General features: G+C 62.1%; 1 protein-coding gene across 4 annotated transcripts in view; it reads right to left on the minus strand.

Annotated features, from left to right (window-relative positions):
• Window positions 1-995: 995 nt before the first annotated feature.
• The window catches only part of TSPAN11 (tetraspanin 11), a 64,057-nt gene continuing 42,799 nt past the window's right edge, over window positions 996-22,253 (minus strand). The window contains exons 5-10 of one of the 4 annotated variants that reach the window (XM_060026039.1): window positions 12,444-12,518; window positions 11,292-11,396; window positions 8,544-8,702; window positions 8,125-8,211; window positions 7,885-7,976; window positions 2,055-2,193 (exon numbers count right to left, since the gene is read on the minus strand). In XM_060026039.1, the coding sequence (XP_059882022.1) occupies window positions 2,181-2,193; window positions 7,885-7,976; window positions 8,125-8,211; window positions 8,544-8,702; window positions 11,292-11,396; window positions 12,444-12,518 (531 nt within the window). In that variant the 3' untranslated portion in view covers window positions 2,055-2,180. Of the gene's footprint in view, window positions 2,194-7,884; window positions 7,977-8,124; window positions 8,212-8,543; window positions 8,703-11,291; window positions 11,397-12,443; window positions 12,519-22,253 lie in introns of all 4 variants that reach the window. The other 3 variants (XR_009521293.1, XM_060026037.1, XM_060026040.1) reach the window with 3 other exon arrangements.

Here is a 22,253-nt window from a genome sequence, read left to right on the forward strand (position 1 = left end):
CCGGCTGGCCTGGCTGACGACAAAGTGCAAGGACAGAGTCTGGACCTTGCTGACGGACAGGGCTGGGTTCGTGCTTTACTGACCACCCTCTTCACCCCCTGGCCTGACCCAGAGGCTCCCCCAGGCCCCGCTGCCGGCCGTCAGTCACTGTGTCACCATCTTCAGCCACTGCGTCATCTTCAGCCAGCGATGGATGCAGGGGGAGAGCGGGAGCGGGGCTTCCTGTGCCCCCACTGACAGCCTGTCCATTCTCAGCTGGGGGACGGAGGGAAGCAGGGCCCAGCTCGCGGCAGCCCAGCCACTGCAGCCTGACAGCCCGGCCCTCAGAGCTGGCACGGAGCGGCAGGCGACGGGCCCGCCGGCGGGCACCGAGGCGGACAGCTTCGCAAAGGTTTCGTGCTGCCCACCCACCTGACCGGGCCCCGCTGACTGCCAGCCTGTGTAGACAGCAGTGCCCACCACCCCCAGCGCTGCTTGTGTGCAGCGGGGAGGGGCCTGCAGGTGTGCCGGCCCCCCGGGCACACTTGAGCGTTTGCGCGGACACGCGTGCATACTCACGCCCACGGTGATGGTGCAGGTGAGCAGACATGCCGGCCCAACAAGACAGATGTGCTCAGACGTGCCTAGACCGGGTCCAGCCCCTGCCTGATACCCAGGCCATCGGAGGGCGGCCCCGTGGTTGTTCAGAGAATAATCTCGACCAAGATGCGGGCGTGACACAGGAGGAGGGCAGGGCTGTGGACTCCCCTGCAAGGTGGGTTCCCCCCAGGGACATCCCTGGTGGATGGAGGGCTCACATAGTGAACGGGACTGTCGGGTTCACACCAGGCGAGGGGCTCGCGCCCAGCCTGCAGACCCCCGCACCACCCCGTGCCCCCGTCTTGGGGCCACCCAAGCCCAGCTGGCCCAGGTGCTCCCACGGACCCCAGCCCCGCCCACCTCAAGCAAGTTTTCTAGACAGAAGAGTGAATGAAGTAGAACGAGCGCGTTCTGTCACAAAAGACGAAGCATTTACTTCCTTCTGGCTTCACACTGGGCAACCTGGGTCCCCCAGCTTCTCTGAATTACGATGGAAGTCGCTTTGCTTTGGGGTGAAAAGTGCCCCCCCCCCCGCATCTGGGGACGGGGACAAATGAACTGGTCCCCGTGGAGAAACGCTGCCACTCTGGAGTGAGGTGGCCTGGGGTCCCGGTACCGGCGGGAGAGTGTGACGTCAGCCTGGCCTCTAGCCCTGCAGAGAACTTGGGACTTATGGTTATTTTTCGATTATATGCACGAATCCCAGGAAGTTGGAGGGCAGCAAAGATAATCGCAGCACCATGTTTTTTGGCTTTGGTGCAATCTGGGATTGCTGGAAAGCTGGCCTCCCTTTTAATGAACTGGCATCGGTGACCCTGAGATTCAAGCCATGGACAGGAGACCCCCGAGGGGCATATGGCTAGAGACGGGGCTTGGGGACCTCTCCCGGGGAGGGGCCCAAGGCAGGACCCTGCTCCCGGCCCTGGCAGCTCCACCCCGCCTGCGCCGCCCAACCCCGGCCCTGCAGGAAGGAACCGGGCCACCTGACACTCCTTTCCAGGTGAGAAGGTGTGGTGGTGGGCAGAAGGCTAGGTCTTCTGGGGGCAGAGCCAACCCTACCTGCCCACCTGATGCATTTCCTGGGCCGGGGGGAGGGGGGGAAGCACACCTAGCAGAGGCACGAGGAAGGATGCTGAGCACAGGTGGGAGGGTCACGGGCCCAACGTAAGCATTGCAGAGGGGCCAAGGTTTCTAGCCCTGGTTCAGGGTTCAGGAGCAGGGAGGGGGCACAGCCTGAGCCCAGCCCCCTGCGGTCCTCGGGAGCCCATGCCTGGAGAGGCTCTGGCTGTGGTCTCCCAGCAGGCTCCGTCCCCGGCCTGGGGGTTCTGGCGGTGAGCCCACAGAAGTGCAGGGAGGGGGCTGAGGGTCCCCGGCCCGGGTGGGGGCTGCAGGAGCCATGGTCTCAGGCACTTGTGGGTCCCAAGGGGCTGGGCACAGAGTGGGGGTTGTTTCCGGGAGCTTCTAGGCCAGCTGATACTGATGTCGCAGGCCTGGCCGATGGCATTTGGGCCCCTGAACTTGCGAGGGGCAGTGGGACGGGGACAAGGTTGGCCGTTAGTATAAGTGCAGCTGGACTCTCCGGTGCAAACAGCAGGTGAGAATCATTCCGCAGATCTGCCGGGTGGAAAGAGCAGAGGGACAGAGCCATCAGAGCCCGCCAGCGTGCCGGCCAAGGGCGCCCTGGAGCTGGGCTTCCCACCCCCAAGTGCCCCCTGGGGACCTGATCAGGGGCAGATTCCGACTCGGGGGGCCCTGGGCCTGGGACTCTGCATTTCTAACAAGCTCCCACGTGATGCTGGGGGTGGAGGTGGGGACCACGTTGAGAACCACACCCAAGAGCGGTATTTCTCACACTTGAATGGTCACGGATCCCCGGGGACCTTGTTAGCTGCAGATTGCAATTCTGTGGCCTGGGTGAGGGCCTGCACGTCGAACCAGCTTCCCGTCCACACGGCGGCTCTGTGGTCCCAGATATTCTCTGGAGATGGCCTGGTTTTATTAGATTCTGAACGGTGACACCGCCACTCCCTCGTTGCTGGCTGAAGCCGTCTTTCCTGAGGAAAGTCTGTCTACATCTTGCTGCTCTCAGATACCAGAGAAAAACAAGGCCCCGGAGTCGATTCTCTGGCTGACGTGCAGGAGGGGAAACTGAAGTCCTCAGTGGAGCGCCCAGGACCGTCACCAGCTCATCTTGTAAATCAGCTCGGGACGCGGCCCCAGCCCCAGGCCCGGGGAGCCTGCCTGCCAGCCCCTCTGTCCCATCTCCGAGCTGCCCAGAGCCGGGCAGTGCTGGGCAGTCGCCTCCCACGTCTCACTTGCCCGTCTCTAAACGCAGAGGATGAGGACCTTTGTTCCCCACCCTGTTCTTTGTTTGCTTCTTCCTCTTCCTCTCCTTCCTCACGCCCGAGGATGCACTGAGAACGCGGAGGTGAGGCCGTGTCAGACCGAGGAGGCCCAGGGCTGGGGCCGTGGCCCTGATGAAGATGGCGCTGCTGGCTTCCGGCTCCTGGCCCGCAGGAGGGGACACTGGGAGGGCAGCCCGTGACTGTGCCGTGGACAGGGGTCCAGGTGGGCTTCCCAAATATAGGAAACAGTACCCCATCTTTCCCAGTGGCTGCTGCTGACCTGATCTTTCCAGGGTACCTCCGGATGCACACGGAGGAGGACAGGCTGATGAGGACAGCGTGGGGCTGGCAGACCCTAGTTTCTCTTTGAGAGACTCAAGGAGGGAGCAGAGGTCGAGCCCTTCTGTGCCCCCTTCCTCCCTCCCCTCTGTCCCCACGCGGGAGTTTCACGCCCTGGGAACACAGCTTTCAGCTTTCAGACTTGGCGCTGAGAGCAGCGCTAATCCACCTCTGGGATTCAGAGCCACGGGCTCAAAGGTGGCTTAAGAGGTTATCTCATCTCCCGCTGGCTTTAAGCGGGTGGCGGTCACAGTCATTCCAGCCAGGTGGCGTGCAGGCCCTCTGCCCTGTCCCACCTCATGGTCTGATGACTTGTCCTGGGGGATCATCTTGTCAGGGGGAGGCCAGATGGGGGCAGCTGGACCAGCACAGACTCGTGGCTGCGTCCCCTACAGCACACCTCTCATGCCGGGGAGGGCCCGGAGGGCTGAGCGTCCAGCATGCACACTCTGTACATGACACGTGTCCCAAGGGTGCCCCTGGGGAAGGCACGGCGAGGTGGACGTCAGCGCGTGTCCAAACACACACACACACACACACACACCCCACCCTGATACATGCAGAGGGGCAGACGATGTGCTCATCAACACGTGGGCACATGTACACACACGTGTATACACACACATGTGCACACACGCACACACACACACACCACTTTGATGCATGCAGAGGGGCCGAGGATGTGCACACACATTCACACACGCACGCACGGACGCACACACCACCCTGATGCGTGCAGATGGGGAATGGGCCCAAACTATCCAGTCCCTGAGGGACCCCCAGTGTCCCGTTCCTGACAGAGGACATGGGGGACTCAGCGCAGACGGCTGTGAGCAAGGAACACACAGGCCAAGGGGGCTGCAGGAGCAGGAGATGGCAGAGGGTGGGCTGGACAGGCTGCTGGGCTCAGCCTGTGTGGGGCACGGGTGAGAGGTGCCCTCTCCTGGCAGCCTGCCTGGAGGCGGTGATTGCCGCGTGCGGGCTTTTTAACAGGGAGGCCGGCATGCTTTTAGCCTCTTGTGAGGTTTTTGGGACGGCAGCCGGCTGTCATTACAAGCATCAAGGATGGGCCAGGGAGGTCCAAGAAGCCGTTCCAATAAGATCATTCAGTTCCCCTTTAAATGACCTGCAGACCCCAATCTCGCTGTCCGGTATGTTTCTGGGCTCAGGTTTCCATCCTACGTTGTGGGAATGTCAGGGTGGGAGTGGGTTAGCTTCTATCTGGGGCTCTGTGACCTTGGGTTCAGTCATAACCTCTGAGCCCCAAGTTCCCCTCTATCAATAGGAAAACATCCAGACCGTTCATAGGTCCAGAGCCTTCCCAGCGAGATTCTTTGAAACTCAGTATGACAAGACCAACACCATGGCACCCAGCCCCTTCTGCACCCTGAGCCTGTGAGAGGCTCCCCAGGGCCCTCAGGATAAACCTCCCCCATCCCCCAGCCAGCCAGGGCTTTGCACGTGTAGTCCCCTCACCCTGGCATGCTTCCCCCTTCTGCTTCTGTCAAACTCCTTCAAGGCTTAATTATATATCACTTCCTCCAGGAAGCCTTCCCTGACTGCCCACGATGGTTCAGGCCTCCTATGTGCTCCCCAAACACCAGGGCTCACACTGTGACTGTGCGTGGCTCCTGTGTTCTGTGTGTCTCCTCCCCTTGAGTGAGAGCCCCTAGCAGAGGGGACCACGTGCTGCTGGCTGGTGTGGCCTGGCACTGGGCAGGGCGCCTGGCACACAGCAGCTCCCGTTACAAAGCTGACAAAGAGTGCTCGCCCTCCCCCTCCTCTGCCCACCCTGCCCCTGAGAGGGAGGATCCCGGATTCTGTGTGTGAAGAGGACGGTCGGAAAAGGGGCTGAGCCACTATGTCCTTTTTAGATAGAAGCTTCCTGGCCAGAATACGCTGACAATTAGCTTCCAAAGTGACCTCAGCGTGGACAGCCTCCAAAGCGCACCCACGGAAGGGGCCGCGAGGGTGGAGCTGGGTCCTGGCCTGGTGCCCCAGAGGTACGTGAATAGGTGGGCGTGTTCTCAGCCCCGAGCACACACGGGAATCACCTGGAGGGATTTAGAAAACACCCGTGCGCAGGTCTCGCCCCAGACCAACAGCCAGGATGTGTGGGGATGGAGCCTGAGCAGCGGTAGATTTTAAACCTGATTCTACTGTGTGTCCAGGGTTGACATACCCGCCTAGAGAATCTTCGAGTTTTTCCCGGACTACAAGCCTACGATGTGGGGCACCTTGCGGGTCTGGAAATCCAGTGTACGGAGTCACACAAGACGGGAGGGTGGGGGGGGCCCTGCCAGCTCTTGCTGAAAGCGACAGGTGCACAGCCTGGCAGGTGCGGGACCTCTGTCCTTCAGTGTCCCCACCAGCCCCCAACCGCTGTCCCAAGCTACAGCCAGGAGCGCTCTGCGCTCTTCAGGGACGCTGCCGGCTGGCTCCAGTTCTTTGAAAGTTCTCCAGTCGGGCTCCCTGTAAATTCCCCTTCCCGTTTCTGTCTGTCCTCCGGCCCCTGCCTGCCCCCCTCAGGACTGTCTGGGGCGTTAAGGACCGTGAGGGTGCGGTCCTGTCCCCCAGCTCCTGATCTCTCCCACTGCTGACTTCCAGGCCCCCAGGGCTCCTTCTCACGTGTCTCCTCCCGGCTGCACGCTGGACCCACCAGGGAGCTTTACAAGCACACAGCTGCCCGGCTGCCAGCCCCAGATGGCGTTATTTAATTGTTCTGGGGGTGCAGCCTAGGCCCGGGGTGTTTTAAAGCTTGCCAGGTGACCTCAACGTGCAGCCCTCAGAGGCTCCAGGAGGCCCGTCCCCCCTCGCATCCTGGCCATCCAGCCTGCCAGCATCTCTGCAGGCAGACCAGTGCCTGGTCCACGCGCCCTGGAGGCACACGCGACGTCTGACTGGAATCAGCTTTGCTACGTTCGTCGTTTGTCGTTGCTTCCTGCTTGGTCTTCAGAGTATTCATGAGACATCTACCTAACGTCCCAAGAAGCGGCAGCACCTCCGTCTCACTGAGGCGGGAGCCTTCCCAGAAAGTTGGAAAATCGCGGGGGGGCCAAGTGCTTCCTGAGGGCTCTCACGCCAGGCTCATCTCCCGACTCCTCCATCGCATCAGCTCTGGCTTCACGTTGAATAACTGGGTTCCTGTGCAAGACTTCCAGGATGAGAGATCGCTGCTGCTTAAAAAAGGCTTGCAGACATCAGACTCCTCCATTTTCCAGGTAAAGAAACTGAGGCTCAGGAGGGAGGGTGGCTCCCCAGATCACACAGAAGGGGGGGCTCCGTCTACCACGGGGGCCTCTGACTCCAGGCAAGACTTCCCCTGTCCCTGAGGACAGGGGGGCATGACATCTTGGCCTTGTATCTCCAGGGCCTGGGGGTCTCCGAAGCGCCAGGCTGGGCGGGTGTGGGGAAGGTGCTAGGTGCCTGGTGGAGGATGGCAGCCCGGGGGGGCTGGCCTGGTTTGAGCCCCTCCTCGAGGCTGGGTGGTAGCTCCAGAGCCAGCCGGCAGGGGGCGCTGGAGCCCCGAGGCTCGGCCGCCGCAGCGGAACGGACGGAGAAAATGGGCCGGGGATGGGGACCCAGAGGTGGCCCGGTGACACTCTCTCCGGCGCATAAGCACTGTCCCACAGGGCGCTGTGGAGGATGAGCCGCCCTTGGTGGGGGTCAACGGGGGGCTGCGGGCACCTGCCCTCGACCTGGTGACCCGGCCTCCTCTGCGTTACTCCTACAGCTGGACGTGTCCCACCCTGACCTCGGGCTCAGCGGTCAGCCCGCTCCCTGCCCTTGGCCTCACTGCTTCATCTTCAGCTTCACGCTTTTGAGAACAGAGGTCAGGAGGAAACGGACGGAGAGTGCGGCCCAGGTCCGGTCAGCGTCCGCAGAGCAGGCCCCCAACACCTGAAGTCGGCAACAGGTGTCCGGGAAGCTCGGCAGAGTAGGAGCCGCAGCGCAGAGCATCCCTCCCCCGGCTCCGGCTTGCGGCCCCCCGGGGGTCAGCGCACCGAGCGGAAGGCCTGCCTGGGCGGTGCGAAAGGGCCGTGTGAGTGCCCCCGACCTGCCGCCCCCGGCTCGCTGCGCCTGCACCTGCGTGTGGGTGAGGGGGACAGGAGACAACTCGGCTCTTTTGAGAGATGCTGTGCCCACGTAGAAACGATGAAACGGTGGTGGGTACCATTTTCTGAGTGTCTGCTGTCTGCCCAGCGATGAGCTGAGTGATGTATGTGCTCGATGCCCATCCCCTCTGGTCACCCATCAGCTCCTTTTTACAAATGAGGAACTGAGGCTGCACCCGCAACTGGACTCCTGGGTGGTGGCCGGGGGAGGGGTGTGGAGTGGTGAAACAGAGCAAAAGGCATCGCTCGTCCTCAGAGCACAGAGCTGGGTGTACATACCTCCAGGGGCACACACACGTGCATCACACACGCACACACGCACACACAGAGGAATGAGCGCGTGTCCATGCACGAGAATATACACGTATGCACAGCCCGCCTAAACACATATGTGCATCCGGCCCCGACCACGTACACCCAGGCATGCAGACACACCCATGGACCACTCGGACCCCAGCAGGCTGTGCACACACCCCCGCGTGCACACACACAGTGCATGCACGTACCTGAGCCCACACTCCCACTCCTCCCAGGTCTCTGTGCCTGACAAGTTCAAGGTGGCCCCAAGGCCCGGGTATTTTCCTTCATGTTTTCTCGGCTGCAGAAGGAAGAGGAGGGGATGGGGGAGGAGGGGGCAGGCAGGGCAAGGGCGGGCAGAGGGCCAGGATCTGCGACCTCAGCTAGCGAGAGAGGGCTTCAGAGTTCCAGACACTGCCCCCCGCACCCGAATCCCTGCTCCGGCTCACCTGCAGGCAGGCCACCCCGATGCCCACCGCCCCCATGAGCAGCAGGTGGTCGGCCAGGAACTGCTCCAGCTTGGTGATACAGCCTCCCTGGAAGGTAGTAAGGCAGGTCACACACCCCTTGGTCCAGAGGCGTGTGAGGATGGGGAGGGAGGGCTGGCTGGGGGGCTACGCCCACCCAGCTCAGGGAGGCCAGACACTTAAAGGGCCGGGTCCAGCCTTTCAAGTGCCCGTGGGCTTCTCAGGTGGCCCAGGGGCGTGCCACGATGTCCCCGAATCTCCCAGGAGCGGCTGCCGCCCCCAGGCTTCGTGGGGACCTTGGAAGGCCCACCGCCGTGTCGTGGCCAGTGAGTATGATCTCCACCTGGCCCATCTCGAGCCCTTCCGGGCCGCCCGCCTCCCCCGGCAGGACGGGCACTCACCTCCACCTTGTAGATGTTGGAGGGGTGTGCCCGCTGGCCGCAGCGCGCCACCACGGTCTTGCAGCAGCTGTCGGGCACCCGGCGGCCCTCGGCCTCTGGAGACAGAATGTACGTGCTGTGCTGCCAGTCGGCTGAGCTGTTGCTTCCGCAGCACCTGAACTGGAGCGAGAGACGGGGCTGGAGGCGAGGACCCGCCCGGGGGAGGGGCGGGGCCTCCAGCCCCTCGCTTACGGGCCGCAGGACAGTCTTCAATCTTAAGCCAATCCCTCTCTGCTTCCGCGATTTCTTCCCTTCCCCTCTTTGGAGCGGGCGGCTGGCTCTGCGGGGCCCTCCTCTCCGGGCGGGTGGACAGCCGGTGGCGGGAACACCGATCACCACCTTTTTGTTCACCCACGTCCTTTCAGGAGATTGCGCTGGGTGTCCCTGGGGCAGGGAGGGTCTGGGAGAAGATGTGGGGAGACGGATGCCAGCGGGTCCCCCAGGGAGTGGGGCCGTGCACCGCTGCATGCAGGCCCAGGGCAGCACCAAACCACCAGGGGGTGCTTTCCTGGTCATCCAGGGAGGTAGGACACCCCCCCACCGGCACAGGGTCGCAGCCTTCCCAGAGGCTCAGATGCCCCCCATCCAGGCCTCGAAGCCTCAGATCCCCTAGACCTGCAGGACACAGAGGTGCCCAGAGGCCACACACAGCCAGCTCAGTGCCGAGCAGAGGGGCCGAACAAGACCAGGGGCTTCCACACGGCTCCGGGGCGTGGGGAGCACCAGCCCGGGCCTCAGGGGAGCCGGACGGCTGGACACGGTTTATTTCCTGCACCCCGAGTTAGGGGACTGAGACTCAAGTCCCTGTAGGGGCCACAGAACACGGCTGTTGTGAGGCTGTCTGGTGTGTGGGGTGGAGGTACATTTAGTCCAGTTAACAAGCATTTATTAGGCACCGGCTGTGTGCCAAGAGTGGAGCTAGGCCCTGGGCCTGAACTTGAGTAAGAAGCTCCTGGCTTTCCCAAGCTTGTCACTGACTATCACTTAGTAGGAGGGACAGAGGTGCTCACGTGGGCAAAGGGCCAAGGAGGCCCCGCAGGGCAGCAGACGAGCCCGAGGGCCAGGCGGAAGGGAACAGCAGGGACAGCAGGGAACAGCATGGCGTGTGCTGGGAATCCCGCGGGACTGTCCTCGTATGCCACCTGAACAGGTCGCTTAGCCCCCCTGGCTTCAGTTTTGCCCCCGGTAACATGGGGATGGCCAGGTACCTCCACGAGGGCTGCTGTGAGGCCTGAAAGCGGCGGGTCACGTAAAGCACTTGGCCACGAGCCCAGTACAGAGGAGGCAGTTAGCGAGGGGCCCCCTGTGGTCACCATACGTGCGTGAACACAGGCCTGTGGTGCGGCCCAGAGCCCAGACGCTGCCTCTCAGGGTTCAGTGTCCTTAGGCCCAAGATGCGGGCCGGGCCCCATGTCCCTCAGGTCCCTGTGAGGGTGTTCTAGGTGTTCCTGGCATGTGTGGGAACCCGAGTCCATGTGCTCTGGTGCCCGCGGGGCAGCACTGCAGAGCTGGCCCCCTCTGCTTAGACTGTGCCCTCCTGTCCTCTCCCCCTGGCAAGCCCAGCTGGCCTCCCCGGCCCCGCTCTCCATGTCAGGGTCCCCCAGCCTCACCTGGACCGTGGTGGCCTGTGGGGTGTCGGGCTTCCTAAGAGAGGCCCCAGGGCAGCGACCCAGCACACTTCCTATGTGGGAGGCCTGCCAAGTGCAGACGGAGCTGGACGGGGCTGCCCAGCCGGGTGTGTGTGCACCTTGGGGACAGGGCTGCCCTTCGCCACTACACTGGAGGACAAGAGAGCCCCTGGGAGCTGGGCCAGTCTCGGGGAAATGGGGCAGGTGCCTCGCCCTACTGAACTAAGACACAGCCAGAGCTCAGGGTCCCCCAGCCTCTTCCCCCTCTACTTGCCTGGGGTCCCGGCAAAAAGGCCACGGCCCCAGGCCCAGGGTGGGACTGCAGACGCAGGATGGCACAGGGCCCACAGGGTGAGGGTGGCATGGGTGGCAGGGAGCAGGGGCACCAGGGCAGGCGGGGAGCATTGTCTCAAATTCTCCAACACGAAACCCCCAAGATTGCAAGCTGCAGCATCCAACAGAGTTTTCTGGAACGTGGAAATGCCCTGTACCTGTGCTGTCCACCTTGGTGGCCACTAGACACGCGTGGCCACCGGGCAGTGAGATGTGGTGAGTGTGAGCGAGGGCCTGAGGTTTACGTTTAGGTGTAAGGAGCCACGTGTGGCCAGTGGCTGCCATATTGGTCTGAGGTCCACTTGCCCCGCCCAACCTCTGGCAGGACTGTGGGCCTCACTGCGGGGATCTGCTGGGCCTCTTCTTGGAAAGGAGAGACCGCTTTTCTGTGCCCCTAGTTCTGCCCGATGGCTTGCAACTGGGTAATTCTTACAGCGGCTTTGCTCAGATGCCTCTGCCTGTCACAGTTCACTCTTCTGGGGCCTCAGCCGAATCCTGGTACCGCCAGCTTCCTGCCCACCAGGCACCCAGAGGGGAGGGCAGAAGAGGAGGAAAGAAGGAACCAGGATTCAGGAAGTAATTTCGTGGTGGGAGGGACTTCTACCTATGGGCGTAGTTAATGCTCCCACGCCCTGTGAGGCTCAGAGAAGCTGAGTGACTCGCCCAGGGTCACACAGACGGGAAGGGACAGAGTCAGGATGGGAACCCATGTCTGCGTGGCCTTCGGGCCCGCAGGGCAGGTGCTTACGTCCTGCTGTAGACGGTCTACGGAGGCTGTGATCTCCGCAGCGCCGGGCTGCCTGTAGTTCTGGGCCAGGGTCCGGGTCAAGTGCTGCCTCAGCTCCTCGCTCAGCTAAGGAGGGTGGAGAGGAAAGGTACGTCAGCAGAACCACCCACGGACACGCCCCCACTACTCTAGAGCTCCTTGAACTTGAATGTTGCTATGGCCGAGGCCTCCCACACAGTGAACTGGGACCCCGGGCGGGAGGCGGGGTCCCTAGAGATGGCGTTGCGAAGGCTGGGGACCTGCGTTAGGTGGAGTGTGATGGGCTGAGCTGGGAGACAGGTGGGGCCCCAGAGCTCAAGGCTGGTGGGGGCACGGGGGAGGCTAGGCACTGGGTGCCTTTAAATACAGTCGTCCCTCGGTACCTGGGGGGTGGTTCCAGGACTAGCACTGATCTTCTGCGGGCGCTCAAGTCCCTTGTGTATAATAAGATGGTGCAGTATTTGCATATAACCTATGCGCATCCTTCCGTACACTTAAGTCACCTCTAGATTACTGATAACACCTAATGCAACGTAAAGGCTGCGTAAATAGTTGTAAATACAGTGTAAATGTTACATAAATAGTTGTGCAGGTGCTTTCACTGCCGTGGGCCAGGGCTCAATGCCTGGTCGGGCGGGGAACTAAGATCCCGCAAGCCACGCAGCACAGCCCCCCTCCCACCACCCCCGCCCCCCCCCCAAAAAAAAGTTGTGCACGGCGGAGTCAAGTTTTTCCTTTTAGAACTTTCTGGAATTTTTTCCAAATATGTCTGATCTATGATTCGTTGAATCTGTGCACCCGGAACCCCTGAATATGGAGGGCTGTATCTGTTGATTTTCATTTTGAGGTGACATTAAAAATATTTACAATCGTCATCTTGAGGACATCCATCAGTCGTATGGGCGCTGGCGTGAAAGGCCAGTGCAGTCATCTGTCTCTACCAGCCGAATATCACCCTTGCGTCACTGAGCACCCAGTGGGAGGGTACCTGACCGTGGCATCCTTGGCCAAGGCAGGCGGGTGAGGCCCAGGACCACCCGCATGTTGCTGCCTCCCCACCCCCATGCACCCCTCCCCGCACTGTCCCTCCTTGGGGAGCCGACGGGGAAAGTACGAGGAGGACGCTTCACTCACCCTCTGGTAGTACACGTGGGCCAGGACCCCCGCCACCAGCTCAACAAGGAAGATCGCCAGCAACAGGCAGAAATACTAGGAGCGAGGAGAGAAGGTGGTCACGGCCGGGTCAAGCCTGGGGCAGGCAGCCGGCCCTTCAAGACCTCTGACAAATGCTTCCCCAAAGCTGAGGGGGGCTCCCATCACTCACAGCTTCTTCCTACTCTTCCCAGCAGCCCTGGACGGGGGTCTGGACACCCGCCTCTCCCAGCTGCTGGCCTGGAGGTCCCCCCTCCACCCTTCATGTACCGGTCTGCTGTCAGTTCATTAATCCGTCCACCCACCCAATGTTTATTAAACACCTACTGTATGCCAGGTATCGTTAAGTAAGGCAATTATTGGCCTCAATTATTGGTGGAAGGGACAGATAAGTAAGTGCCTACAACGTTGTGTTATAAATGCTATTATGGGGCAGGCCCTAGAAACTATAGGAGGCCCCAGGTCGGGGAGGGCAGTCAGAGAGGGCTTCCTGGAGGAGGTGGCACCTGAGTGGCATCTCTAAGGATGAGATGCCAGGTGAAGGAAGTGGGAAGCACATGCCAGGTGGAGGGGAGAGCGTGGGAAGCCTGGAGGGTGCAGAGAGCTCCAGGGGTGGGGGGGCTGCAGTTCAGGGAGTGGGGAGAGCCGGTGAGGCTTAGCGTGTTGATGCTGCCTGGGCAGCTAGAGCCAAGCCTGGGGAACAGCAAAGCGCAGATCCTGGGAAAGGCACAGCCCTTCAAAGCCCTGCAGGGGCTCTAAATTCCCCTCACCACCGCTCCGCCCCTGTCACAGCCCTGCTGGCTGGCTTCCAGGCTGTGCACCCGGCTGTGACCGGCAGGAGGATGGGCCTGCATCCCTCTCCCACTCCCACCTGGTGTCACTGCTTGGTCCTGGGCTGCTCTTACAGGAGCCAAGGGTCGGAAATGCATGCCAGGCCCACGTGGCTGGGAGGGGACAGGGAGAGGTAGCTGAGGGAGGATGGAGATGAGGGCGGGGGAAAGGAAGAAGGGGAGGAAGAGGAGGGACGTACTGTTGGCTGCAAGCGGGCCCTCTGGGGCCGCTCAGCCCCCCCCCCGCCCCCCCCCGAGCACTGGCTGGTGCCGCCTCCTTCCCCCCAGGGCCGCCCACCTGGCTGGCCACGCCAGGGCCGCAGCCCCTGGTCACTGGATCACTGGGTTCCAGGGAAGGCTGAGCCTGGGGGCGAGCTCTGAAACTTCAGGGCCTGTCAGGTAGGGAAAGGAAGGAGGGCAGGAGGGGATACAGATGGAAGGAGACAGTGGCAGGGCGGGGATTGTGGGGCCAGTTCCAAGGGATGCCTGTCCATGGGTCTGCAGGCATGGCCTGGACACCTCCCAGCCCACGGGGGAGCTGGCACAGAGAAGGAACTTTCCACCCAAGAGCCAGGCTTCCTCTCAAGTTAAGTGAATCCTGTGCCCCCGCCCCCATCTTACTGGGCCCCATCCCTCCCAGCATCAGAGCTGCTAGTGGTGGGGAAGCGGGGATGTGGGGAAGCGTTCCCAGTCTCTGCAGGAGTGGCGACCGCTGGCCCTAATCATCTGTCGGGCCTGAGGCAAGAGCACAGTGGAGGTCCCTGGTCCCCTTCCCTCCAAGCCCAGGCTCAGCACTGCACCAGGAGAGCCTGCGTGCCCGAGCTCTGTCCGTCCCCAACCAGGGGCACATGCCCGGCCTGCAGCTCCTCTGACACGGCGGCCCCTCCACTTCCCCTGCCCGCCTGGCACCGAGGCCGCTCTCCTCCCTACGCGCAGTGACCGCCAGTTGCTCCCTTGGCTTCCTGGGTGCGCGCCGCACGCCCATGCCGGCCGCGCCGGGGGAGGGCAGCGGGGGCCGAGGCTCCTCTCCATCACCCCTCCGGCTGCGGGTCACGTGGGAGGGTGGTCCTGGAGACGTGGCAGTGTCACGCTGCTCTGGGGACGTTGCTGCCACAGGTGCTGTCGAAGCCAGGCTGGGGAAGAGGGTGGATGGGAACGGAGGGCGACCCAGCCACATCCTGACATGATGGCAGGCTAAATGAATACCTGCCAGCCCCTCAAAACTGTTCTGACGCATCAGCAGGCATCAAACAGACTACCCGACCTGCCGGAGTCGTCAGGAGGGGAAGGGCGGTCCCGAGAGGCTGTGACGCTCCCTCCCACCCAGGAGCTCCGGCCGGCGGTAAAGATGCCTCTGTGAGGGGGGTCAGGGCCGGGCTGGGCTCTGCAGGACGGAGGGCGGGTGCCAGGGACAGGACGGCTGGGTGGTCGGTGGGCACGGGCACTGGTTCCAGGCAGTAGCTCCAGCGGCAGGAGGGCTGCAGGTGTGTGACTCACCTGCGCGGGGGAGGCCCTGGCTCATAGCTCGGGGTGACAGTCCCCACTCCCTGGGATCCTGGCAGCCTGGCTTCTGGAGCTGGCCGGCTGGAGCCTGGGCACCGGGGCCGGGCTGGAGGGCTCTGCCACGTGGCGCCCTGAGCTCTGACATGCCTCGCCTCTGCCCTCCGCCTTGCCCTCCACCAAGCCTCCCCTGAGGCCCCGGGTCCAGCCAAATCATCTCGCCCCACGGTGCAGGGGGCTGTCTGAATGCAGGCCCAGCCCCCCACCTCCGCGCCTCTGCCCTGTCCCCCTGCCTGGAGTTCCACACGCAGCTCCGCCACAGCCTCCACGAGCCCGCCCTCGGGTCCCAGCCACAGGCCTGCAGCGCTTCACCCGCCTCGTGTCCCGACAAGAACTCCAGCTCTTCTCCTTCTCCCCTGGGCTAGACCCGGGGCCCACCCTGCCTGCCTTCCGCCCCTCATCCCAGCCCCGGGCGTGGGCGTGGCCTCCGCGGGGTGAGGGACGTAACTCCACCCACTGCTCCCAGGAGCCTGCTTCTGGTGCTACTGCGCCGTCTCTCCAGGATGACCGTGAGCTTCTGGGGAACAGGCACCCTGTCTCAGGCTCCTCCGGCTCTTCCGCAGGGCCTGGTGCCCAGCTGGGTCTAGATGCTCGGACAGCAGCCCTGGATTAAGATCTGCAAGTGCGCTTCTTACAAAGCGTGCCTGTGAGACGGGGGACTGGCCAGAGCTCGCAGCCCACGCCTGGAGGCAGCAGCTTAATCCTCTGCTGACCCGTGGGTGGCGCGGAATTGTTACTTCCATTTAATTTATACCAGTGGTTCTCCGCCTGGCACGATTTTGCCCCCAGGGCACGTCTGGCAACGTCTGGAGCCATTTTTTGTTGTCATAAGTCGGGGAAGGAGTGCTACCGGCACCTAGTGGGTGCAGGCCGTGGGGACACGGCCAAGCCTCGCACCGTCACAGGGCAGGCCCCGTGGCAAAGACGATCCGGCCTAAATGTCAAGGCCAGTGCCAAGGCCGCCGAGAAACTCTGACTTACACATTTACCTTCAGGTTCTAAGGCGGATGCTGGGGCTTGATTTGCATATGTGCCCGTATGCACTATTGGAGACATGACAGAAAAGATCTCAGGAAGGTTCTGCGGTTCCTGAGAAGCCTGAAACAACACGGACAGAAGCAGGGGAGGGGCTTTACCCCGTACCTGCCTTGGAGGGCAACTTTGGGGCAGGAGGTTGCCCCCCCCGACTCGAGGAAGGATCAGGGAGGCCTACGAGGCTTCAGCTGCGGGCGCGCCAGCACCCGGGGTGCAGAGAGGAAGCTGCTAGCCTGGCTGTGCCTGGGGTCCCCGGGCAGGCCCCTGGGCAGAGGTGGGCTGTTGAAGTCTGTGGATAACGGTTGATTCTGGGAAGCCTGCAGAGGTTCTGGAGCTGCAGTGCAGTCCAGCCCCTTTCAACTCGGCCTGGTGTGGGTTGGGAATTATTGAACAAAAGTCAATAAAAAGTTCTCAGATCCCCTGTGAGTAATGTGGAGAAGTCATGTTTCAGTGTAAGTCTGGACGTACTGGACCCTGAGCCCACCATTCCCAAGAGACCACCAGAATTCCTGGCCTGTGGCTTAGCAGGTGATAACCCAACGCAGGGGGTGCTGCCTTCTGAGGAACAGAGGAAAGGCAGGTCTTCTACAGTGGGAGCAGTGGACAGCATCCCCTCCACCGAAATACTCCTGAAAGCCCCAAATCAGCCCTCCTGGGAGAACCAGTGCCTTACCCACCCGGGTGCTCCCTGCATGGCCCTTCTCATCACGGTGCTCTGCGGGCGCCAGCACCACACACGTGTGTGGCGAGGCTGCAGCCTGGCCGAGGCCACGTGGCTGGCACGTGGTTGAGTCTGGAACTGGGCCCAGGGATTCTGGCTGCAGGGCTGTGTGCTCACACGCTGGATCACCCTGATGGCTGACGGGCGGGCTGGCTGAGCTCACAGCGTGGCTGGGGGGCAGGTTAGGTGGATGCCGGGTGTCAGGTGGTGACAAGAGACAGAGGGGAAACCCAGGCGCAGGAGGGTCTCTCTCCGGCCCCCATGCAGCCTCCAGCCCTCAGCACCAACCAGGCAGCTTCCCCGGCCCCCAGCAAAGGGCCCCGTGCCTTCACACCTGTGCTGGGCTCACAGCCGCAGCTCTAACGCCCACGTCTGTCCCCTTCGCTTTACTCAGCCCGGCCTGACCGTTTGAGAGTCTGGGGGCCGCACAGCTGGGCTACACCCCGAGAGGGCACACAGGGCTGCACCTTGGTCTCTGCGGGCCCTCCCGGTGTTCGCTGCTCCGAGCACGTCTGTGCTGTGCAGCTGACAGCCGTCAAGTGTGAGCTTGGTCAAGGCCTCCACAAAGCGCTCCTGGAGCCAAGAGGTCCTCCACGAGCTCCCCTGGCTTCCTGGGTGCGCGCCGCACGCCCAGGTCCTGACTGCGACCCTGCGGCCCTCACCCTTCCTTCTGACCCCTGTCTGACTCACGGGCCTCACGCCTGTCCTGCTCCCGGGAGTGTATTGGCTTTGATCCCCGTGTGCCCACCTGCTCTGCCCTGCCCCTGTGTACCGCGGGGCGGAAGGAGCCCACCCCACGCCAACACCCCCCGACCCTCAAGCCCCCCTGAGCTTTGCGAGCAGCCGGCCTCACACTCGGCCCCACCCCCAGTCCTTCCAGAATCGACCACCGGAATCCTGGTCGGAGAGAAACCAGCAGTGAGAATTCCAAAGAAACCTCTTGTAGCCTCTGCCCCCAGAGCCCTCCATAAGGACACGTCACTTCCAAATACACCAGACTGGACCCCAGACACAGAAGGGACCAGCCTGGTAAGCACAGAACGGGACCCAAACATTCACCTCCACCCCTGTACCACCTACCAAAGTTTTGTGTTTTTTTTCCCCTTTAATTCTCTAATGGAACAGTTTGAACTGGAAGCAAAGTTGGATATTTTCTAAAGCTACAGATCCCAAACGAAGCTGAGACAGCACAGGACTCTCTGAACCAAACCGATGCTTTCTTTAATAAGAGGCTGCGCAGGACGCATGCGGAATTATTCCTCACTGTGACATGACGGTGATTAATTAGAAGGTGAGTCTTCAGGTGGATTGACCCTGCACGGGGCCAAGCCGGGACATGGTTCCTGGGACCCACGAGACCAGACGGCTTGGCCCAGCTGGCGCCTTCCTTGACGTAACTTTTAAGAACTTTACACCACTGGACTTCTGGAATTTCTCCACGGGATTGATTCTACCACAAAGAAGGGAGCTTGGCCGAAGCTCTTCTCCTCTGTCCGCTCTGCATTCTGCATGATTAGCGATGGAAACCAGGCTGTGTCCAGGCAGGCGGGGCTGGGGCAGGGGGGAAGCCGGCCTACTCTCAGGGAGGTAGTGAGACAGGAGAGTCAGGCTGCAGCCGAGACCGAGTCACGGGGAGAAGACCAGCCTGCAGCCCCCCGCTTGGCTGTGTGAGCTGATCACAGCCGTGGGACGGTCCAGCAGCTTGGAGCAGCCAGAGAGGCCGGACCGGAAAAGGCGGGGCCAGATGCTTAAACGGCAGTGACCTCAGGGCGCGTGATTTTCTGATAATTAACCGCCGGCTGGAGGCTGTCAGGGCTCAGGGCGCAGCTGCCCGCCCGTTCGTGCAGAAAAGAGCCTTGGAGCCTTGAGCCATTCCAGTAACAAGATGTCACTGCTGGAAGGATGAAGGTGACCTCTATCCTCCTGGCCCAGCCCAGGGCTCCCGGCCCAGGCCGTCCAGCCACAGCGACTTCAGCTCTGGGCTGCTATAAAGGATGTCAGGGTGTGCTCTGGCCCGTGTCTGATGCTAATACAGTATTGTGTGCTGGCCCAAGGGGCTGGGAAGAGGAGAGCCGGTCCACAGAGGGAGGGGCAGTTGGAAGAGGGCAGAGGAGGGAGCAGATTGGCCGTGCGGAGGCAGGAGGCTTTCGAGGGACACATCTAGAGGATGCAGCTGAGGCCATCCAATGCCCGAGCCAAAATGTTGGGGGTCCCAAGGTCATACTGTGGGGCTCACAGGAGGAGAACACATTTCCAGAACCACAAGCCAAAGCCAGGCATCCACTGGACTTCAGGCTAGGACTGCTAGGAGTTCGGCTGTGTGGGGGGAGAGAGCAGGGTCAGGAGGGGATGGCAGCGCCTGGCGGGGGGACAGGAGCAGGCTCCCCTGGACGTAAGGGGCCCAGGGACTTGGGGGGTGCCACCGCCTGATGGATTTGGGCTCGGGAGGGGGAGGTCACCCACTGCTGCCTCCTGCGAGTCCCCTGAAAGGGCCTGGGTGTTCCTTGGGGCTGACTGCTCACGGGCCCTGGAGAGATGTCATATAACCTGCGGGCACCTGTGCTCACGCCAGCACAGATGAGATTGTGCAAAGGGCTGGGGTAGCACGAAGCAGGTGGCAGGGACCCCAGGGTGGGATGGGTGCCGGGGTCCCCAGCAGTGGTCGTTCTAGGACAGAGTTGGCTACTGGGGGAAAGGGAGGCTGAGTAGCGTTCCTGCCGAGCCTGGAGGTTAGGAAAAGTCTGGGGGCTCAGAGAGGCCGGGGGCTCTGATCAAGCCAAACGGGAAAGTCACCCACCCACACGGTCCTCTGTCCTTTCATACAGGCGTCTCGTATTCCCCACCAGCCTCCAAGCCAAGACGGGGTTTTAGTCCCTCCGCGTCCTCTCCCCTGCCCACCCGGCCCACCCTGCCTTGTGCCCAGAAGGGCAGGAAGTCTGGAATGTGCTGGAAATGCTTGTTGAGGCGGATGAATTAGGCAGGCCCATCACTGTAACTTGGAGCGTGAGCTGCGGAAAACTGGAGAGGAGAAGGTGGCGGAAGGTAGCTGGCTGTAAAAACTGCCCCTTGTAGAAGATTTGCTCCTACAAGCAGGCGGGGATCAGTTACATCTGCTGCAGCCCAGGAAAAGGTGGGTCTTGAGCCTGAAGGGTGCTGGTCAGAGAAGAGAGTGATGTCACACAAGGCGCCCTGGCCTGGGAGTCTGGCCTCTGGGACAGGATGCTGTGTGACCCTGGGGGAGTCCCTCACCCTCTCTGGGCCGTCTGCATAAAATGTGGGGCTAAGATGGGAAGAATGTCTTGGTGCCACAGCTGCATCGGTCTGTGCAGTCAGGGCCAAGCCTCCTCTGTCCTGGCCTCCCGCCTCCCTGCAGGGACATCTAGAAGGACACCCGGATTCTCCCCCCATCCTTACTCACGGCTACTCCAATCTGCTTGGCTAGCGGGCCTCCCTCCCTCCCCTTGGGGCCAGTCTGTCCTCCGGATGCCACATTCTCTGCTCGCCACCACACGGTGGGTTGAGTGATACCCTTCTTAGGCATGTACGCATGTCTCCCCAGAGCTGGAGTTGCTAAGGCTTCTGGACACAGATGTGAAGACACACACTCCCATCAGCTTCACTAGGAATAAAGGTGACATTTGACTGCCATCTCTCTGTTTCCTGCTCTTATGCTCCATTGATTCTAAGCCCTCTAAAGCCTCCGTGTGAAGTACGGTGAGATGGAAGAGGGCACCCCGTGTCCCAAGGCCAGTGCCGGGACCCGACATGAGGGCAGCATGTCCAGACAGCTGTCCAGCCACCACTCCCGTCCGGGTCCCAGTGGCGGAAGGGGCCTGCAGCCCCAAGTCTGTGATGCGCTGCTACCACTGCCGAGAGGTTCGGGTCAGCCGGCGCGCTCACCTCACTGATGGGAAGGAAGGTGGGTCCCGCCCCCTGCCTGCACCCCTGGCTCATGCTGGCGGACAGGAGCTGAGGCCGGCTCTGCAGGGCCAAAGCAAAGCGGGGGAGGTGCCCACCTGCCCCCGCCAGCCACGTCCTTCCAGGAGTCCCGTCAGAGTAGAGCGGCGACACTCACTGCTCTCAACCACCTTGCCAGCTGCCTACACGGGGGCCGGGAGGGGAGCCTCTCCTCTCTGGGTCAGCTCTCCCCAGCTGCCAGCCCTCGCCAGCCTTCCTTGCTGGGCACGTGCCTGTGGCATAGGGTTTGTTTTAACGTTAACATAAAAAGGAGTGAAATGATACTGGGAAGGAAAAACGTCTGCATACACCCGGGGCCTCTAAACGTTTGTTGAAGGACTATCTGCTGTCCAGATCACCTGCTCTGAGGATCTCCTCGGTTGAAGGGCTCAGTGATCAGGGCTGACCGTGCCCAGCTAGGTGACAGGGACCAGAGCACGTCCCCTCCCGGGGACGTGGTTAAACCCAGACTCTGCTGAGGAAAGGAAGCAGGAAGCCGAATGATGGAAAGGCAGAGGATACTCCCGCAATCAACTCCGGGGTTTGGGACGCAAATAGATGCCGTTTACCAACCATCCCTGCCCTCCTGCAACGCACCGTACGGACACAGGCACCCACACACGCGCTGCCTCTCCGAGGTCGGTCTGCTCCGACACCTGCTCGGCCCCCACTGCGGGGTGGTCACCCACTCACACATAGCTGAGTTAGACTCATCTCCAACCCAGCCGAAGCACTTCCTTGGTGCACAGCCGACCCCTGCACCCCGCAGCACCCTGCAGCCTGCCCTCCACTTCCCAGTGGACCAGGTGGCAGGCAGCTGGGTAACTTGTCCCCAGTTCTCACCTCCCTGCTTCCCTTTACACCTGGGATGCCAACGACGGGCCCCGAGTCACGAGAAGGTGCGTGCCCACTCCCTGTGTTGGAGGCGTCCAGGAAAAGGGGACCATGCCAGCTGGGACAGCGGAAGGGCCCGGACCGAGCCGGGGTGAGGCCCATATGACCTCAGGAGAGTCTGTTTCTCTGTGGCTGAGGAGAGGGTGGGGAGTTCACTCATCAGCCGCCTGGCAGCCCTTTCTGCGCAGCCCCTGACCCAAGTAAGGCCAGCAAGAAGGAGGCTGAGGGGAAGGATCTGCGGGGCCTTGAGAGGAAGGGGTCACATCCAGGAGGCAGCCGCGTGCAGCCCAGGGCCTCTCCCGCCTGGGTGCGCCAGGCCTGCTGGGAGAGCGGGCTGCGTGACCGCGGGGCTCTCGTGCAGCGTCTCCAGGACGTTATCTGTACCTGCTTCCCCAGGAGCCTGGCGAGGATCCTCCTGCCCACGCCAAGCGGATGAGGAGAGGTCCTCTCCTCCGACGGGGCGGAGCTGGGGCTCCCCAGGCCTTGGCTGCAGGACCCATTCCTTTGACGCACGTGGGCAGTGACTCAAAGGTCAGAGTAGGCTGTGACCAGCTGGCTGGGTGGCTGGTAGGGCCCCGGCAAGGTAACATGTGGGTGAGGAACCAGCCCGGGGAGGACATGGTCCAAGGCCTGGGCGAGGGGACCCAGGCACCCTCCACGCCGCCTGCATCCCCTGCCTCTACAGTGTCCCAGCAAGCTGTGAGGACCCTGGGAGTCACGGCCTAAGAATAACTCCATTTATTTAGGCTTCTTCTCAAAGGAGCTGGTGATGGTGATGCAAGTGATAATTATAGC

This window comes from Delphinus delphis, chromosome 11 (assembly GCF_949987515.2).
Source record: "Delphinus delphis chromosome 11, mDelDel1.2, whole genome shotgun sequence".
Taxonomy (NCBI): Eukaryota; Metazoa; Chordata; class Mammalia; order Artiodactyla; family Delphinidae; genus Delphinus; species Delphinus delphis.